Source organism: Microtus ochrogaster, linkage group LG4 (assembly GCF_000317375.1).
Source record: "Microtus ochrogaster isolate Prairie Vole_2 linkage group LG4, MicOch1.0, whole genome shotgun sequence".
NCBI classification, from domain to species: domain Eukaryota; kingdom Metazoa; phylum Chordata; class Mammalia; order Rodentia; family Cricetidae; genus Microtus; species Microtus ochrogaster.
Window position 1 is genome coordinate 48751823 of NC_022030.1, and position 5187 is coordinate 48757009.

Here is a 5187-nt window from a genome sequence, read left to right on the forward strand (position 1 = left end):
GAGACCAGCCTGGTCTACAGAGCTAGATCCAGGACAGGCTCCAAAGCCACAGAGAAACCCTGTCTCGAAAAACCAAAAAAAAAAACAAAAACAAAAACAAAAACAAAAACAAAAACAAAAAACCCCACAAGCCTGGTAGTAACTCTTTATTGTTAGTTCATACACAACAAGCGCCTTTTCCCTCAGGAGCAGCAGGGGGTGGGGAAGGTGGTGGCCTGAGAGGCTTCCTGTCTTGTAGCCTTAGGTATGTGGGCCATGGGTTGGCCTGAGCAGGACAGGGGTGGTTCGCTCAAGCAAGGCACTGGGTGGATTTGTATGTGTGTTCAAAGTGGGATTTTCAGGTGATTCCTGGAATCAGCAATGGCTGTCATTAGGACAAGATCCAGGCCTGAAGAGAAGCACCGTGGCCCCTAAATATGCTTCTCCTTGTGCTTTCCGTGTCTCTGCTTCTTCTTGCGGATCTGCCTCTGCAGCTGGATCTTGTTGGTGAAGAACACCTGTCTCCAGCCCACATCCATCGCCAGGGCCCTCATGTCAGGGGTGATGGTGTCACAGGCCGACTGAACTATCTGCTCCCACAGTGAGTCAGACTTGCACAGCTGCGGGTGGAAAAAGCCAGAAGTGGGTTAAGGCACACCATCCACTAGCTTATATCACGTTCCATTGCTGTGGGATAATGCTCTTGTACACAGTATGAATTTGTCACTCATGTTGGTTTAATAAAATACTGATTGGCCAGGCAGGAAGTATAGGTGTGGCAACCAGACTAGAATTCTGGAAGAGGAAAGGCAGAGGCAGACACAGTAGCCATCCCGATACAGAGGAAGCAAGATGAGAGTGCCTACTAGGAAAAGGTACCAAGCCACATGGCTAAACATAGATAAGAATTATGGGTTAATTTAAGTTATAAGAGCTAGTTAATAATAAGCCTGAGCTAATAGGCCAAACAGTTTATAATTAATATAAGCCTCTGTATGTTTCTTTGGGACTGAATGGCCGCAGGACCAGGCAGAACAAAAACCTCTGTCTATACTGGTTCACACTGTCACTATTAAAGGGATGCCTGCTGTCTGGGAGGTACTGTGTGATATCAGCAGCCACAAATGCTTGGCCTCCAGAAGCTCTTCCTGTCAGAGAAGAGGCAAATACACAAGTATCTACAGATACCCAGAGGGTCAGTGGAGCAAAACAAGTCCTGCACTCAGTTAAGATGTGAAACCCGGGGGCTGGAGAGATGGCTCAGCAGTTAAGAGGACTGACTGCTCTTCCAGAGGACCTAGGTTCAATTCCCAGCACCCACATGGCAGCTCACAACTTTTACTCCAGTTCCAGATGATCCTACACCCTCACACAGGCATACATACAGGCAAAATACTGATCCACATAAAATTTTTAAAAAATTATTTCAAAAAAGAATATGTGAAACCAATTAGTTGGTAGAATGCTGGTTTGGTATGCATGAGGCTGGGGCTTTGGGCCCCAACACTGCATTAGCTGTGGAGGTGCTTAGGAGGTGAAGGCAGGAGAATCAGAAGTTGAAGGCTAGCCTCTGCTGGCTGTTGAGGTGAAGTGCTGACTGCTCTCCTTCCCAACACAAGTCATGGTCAGTCTCTGAAGCATCAGAGGTGGCTGTACTAGCAATGTTGTGCTCTAGGATGGTATGGGTGGATTCATTCAGAAGTCCAGGGTCATCCTCAGAGGCAGAGAATCCAAAGCCAACCTGAACTACATGAGATTGGGTCTTTAAATGGATGTTTTAAAGTCCTATCTACATAGACAGCAACAGAACAGCCATTATAGGTCACATAATGCAAGATAAGCAGTGACACTGAATCATGCATTTTGTCCCCTACATATTTGTAGGTGCATTGTTTGTTCTTAAACAGGGTCTTGCTACATAACCCTGCCTAGCCTAGAACTTGTTGATAGACCAGGCTGGCCTCAAACTCACAGAGATCTTCTTGCCCCTATTCCTGAGTGCTGGAATTAAAAATGTGTGACACCATCCATTTTTTTGAAGACAGAGTCTTGTGCAGGCAGATCTCTGAGAGTTTGAGGCCAGCCTGGACTACAGAGTGAGTTCCAGGACTGACTGGCTCCATAGCTACTGAGAAGCCCCTCTCTCGGAAAAAAAAAAAAAAAAAAGGACAGTGAACCCTTGGTCTCCACTTCTCAACAATCCTTCTTGAACCTCCAGAATACAGGCATGAGCCCCCACCCCCAGCCCCAAAACCCTTTTATGATTTACAAGTCATTCATTATTTTACCCAATTTTCAACATTCCTCTACTAGGGGTTACACATTTTAACTATGAATAGCAGAAGTCAAGTCTTCAAGTTTGAGGCTAGCCTGGTCTACAGAGCATGTTCCAGGTCAATGAGGGCTGACCAGTCAGACTCTGTTTCAAGACACCACACACACATATTCTAGGTCCCCTCAGCATCCCCAAACCTGCCACAGAATGGGAAGCCTGACAATTGTGTGTTCACCTGTTCACAAGGTACATTACCTGTTTGTCTAGAGATGGGAATTATCTTCAATGGGAGTTTGTGGATCAAGGAAAATAAATGTCCCTGTAGGCCAGTGAGATGGCTCAGCAGTTAAAATTGCTTGCCTGAAAAGCCCAAGGCTGGCTTTGATCCCTGGAATCCATGGTAGAAGGTGAGAAATGACTCTGGTGAAATGTCCTCTGACCTTTACATCTGTGTTGTAGCTGTATATAGCACACACCTAAACACAAACACATACACACACACCCCTATGCACATACACACATAATTTAAAAGAAATAATAATTAAAAAATTAAAAATCTGCCTCCTCAGCTAAAATATGAGAGTGAAGAGTCCTTTGTTTTGTTTGGGGACGTTTGTTTGTTTATTTGTTTGTTACAGGGTCTCATTATATAGCCCTGGCTGTCCTGGAACTCACTATGTAGACCAGGCTGGACTCAAACTCACAGAGATCCTCCTGCCTCTGCCTCCCAGTTGTGAGACACCACACCCAGGTGTTGTTTTTTTCTGGGGCGGGTCTCATGTGCAAACAAACGTGCTTAGTAACCTCAGTTATTTCTAAGCCATAAAAAGCACGGTCACAGTCACATCCCAACCATCACTGTTCTTTACTGTGTATCTGGACATCTCCTCTGTAAACACTTGGTCAATTCTGGTGCGGTTGGAAGGAAAAGGATAACATGGACGTTCTGACTTAAGGCCAGTCAGCAGGCTCCCAGGCAGGTGACCCTGTGACTGCATAACTTGGTGAACTTCCTTCAGTTCAGGGCTGGCCCTCCATCTGACAAGTGTAGAACTCTGCCTTTCTGGCATCCAAGACCTGGAGGGTGCCCTCACCAAGCTTGGAGGATGCATCTACATTTGTTTACACCAAAAAATCCAGCATTGAGCCCACCAGATCCTCAACTGAAAATCATTATTTCAAAAACAGAAACAAATTGATATAGCCCCTGCTTTAAGATTATTTTTATAATGTTTTAAAAGTTTCTAAAAATGGGGCTGGGGGGCTGGAGAGATGGCTCAGAGGTTAAGAGCATTGCCTGCTCTTCCAAAGGTCCTGAGTTCAATTCCCACTTCTGGCCTGCAGGCAGACACACAGACAGAATATTGTATACATAATAAATAAATAAATATTTAAAAAAATAAATAAATAAATAAATAAAAATGGGGGCTGGAGAGATGGCTCAGAGATTAAGAGCATTGCCTGCTCTTCCAAAGGTCCTGAGTTCAATTCCCAGCAACCACATGGTGGCTCACAACCATTTGTGATGGGGTCTGGTGCCCTCTTCTGGCCTGCAGGCATATACACAGACAGAATATTATCTACATAATAAATAAATAAATAAATAAATAAATAAATAAATAAATAAATAAGTAAGTTTCTAAAAATGTATTTATATTTTAGATATGTGTGCTCTGGATGTATATATCCCTGCAGGTCAGAAGAGGGCATCAGATCCTCTTATAGATGGTTGTGAGCCACCATGTGGTTGCTAGGAATTGAACTCAGGTCCTCTGGAAGAGCAGCCAGTGCTCTTATCTACTGAGCCATCTCTCCAGCCCTAAGAATTACTTTTATTTTGTATCTGTGTGCATATGCTACTTGTGTGATGGTTTCTCAAAGGTCAGAAGGAGGTGCTGTATGTCCTGGAGCTGAAGCCTGGCAGTAGTGGTACACATATTTAATCCCAGCACTTGGGAGGCAGAGGCAGATAGATCTTTGAGTTCGAGGTCAGTCTGGAGAAAGTGAATTCCAGGACAATCAGAGCTACACAGAGAAATCCTGGCTTGAAAAACAAAACAAAACAAAACAAAACAAAAAGGATTTGGAACTGGAGTTACAGGTAGTTGTGACATGAAAGCTGTACCCAAACAAGTCTTCTAGAAAAGCAGCAAGCCTTTATTTATTTGTTTGTTTATGGTTTTTCAAGACAGGGTTTCTCTGTAGCTTTGGAGCCTGTCCGGCAACTAGCTCTTGAAGACCAGACTGGCCTCAAACTAGCAGAAATCCGGCTGCTTCTTCCTCCAGTGCTGGAATTAAAGGTGTGCGCCACCACCACCAGGCTGCAGCAAGCCCTCTTAGCCACCAAGCCATCTCTCCAGCTCCAGACCCTTTTTTACTAAGGCATATCCTCTATAAAATATTTATGGTTGTGAGCCTAGCCTTTAACGGCTGAGCCGTCTCTCCATAAAACGCCGTACCCTTGGAGCTGACCCAGGCTAGGCACTCTATCAGGGAAGACATACAAACTTACGTGATAAGAGTCTTCAGTTTGATAGGGATGAAAGTTAAGGAATGTAGAACACGCTAGTACAAAGGCCACATGTGGGCCTCACTGTAGCTCTAACTAGCCGAGAGCTCGCTGTTTAGACGAGTGGTCTCAAGCTCACAGCTGAGACTCAGACGGAACCAACAGCTGAGCCACCATACCTGGCTTCAGTGTGCACCTTTCAGTATATGCAAAGCCCTGGGTTCGAGCCCTAGTGAACATGCACACGCAAAAACACAAGGATGCTAAGACTGTGTGTGTGTGTGTGTGTGTGTGTGTGTGTGTGTGCGCGCGCGCACGTGCTTAAAAATCTGAGGAGCTGCCGGGCGGTGGTGGCACACGCCTTTAATCCCAGCACTCGGGAGGCAGAGGCAGGCGGATCTCTGTGAGTTCGAGACCAGCCTGG

General features: G+C 45.3%; 1 protein-coding gene across 3 annotated transcripts in view; it reads right to left on the reverse strand.

Annotated features, from left to right (window-relative positions):
• Nucleotides 1-133: 133 nt before the first annotated feature.
• Fbxo36 (F-box protein 36) overlaps nt 134-5187 on the reverse strand; it is a 72055-nt gene continuing 67001 nt past the window's right edge. For all 3 annotated transcript variants that reach the window (XM_026786087.1, XM_005361509.2, XM_005361510.2), the window contains exon 4: nt 134-599. In XM_026786087.1, coding sequence (XP_026641888.1) covers nt 411-599 — 189 coding nt within the window. In that variant the 3' untranslated portion in view covers nt 134-410. The remainder of the gene's footprint in view (nt 600-5187) is intronic.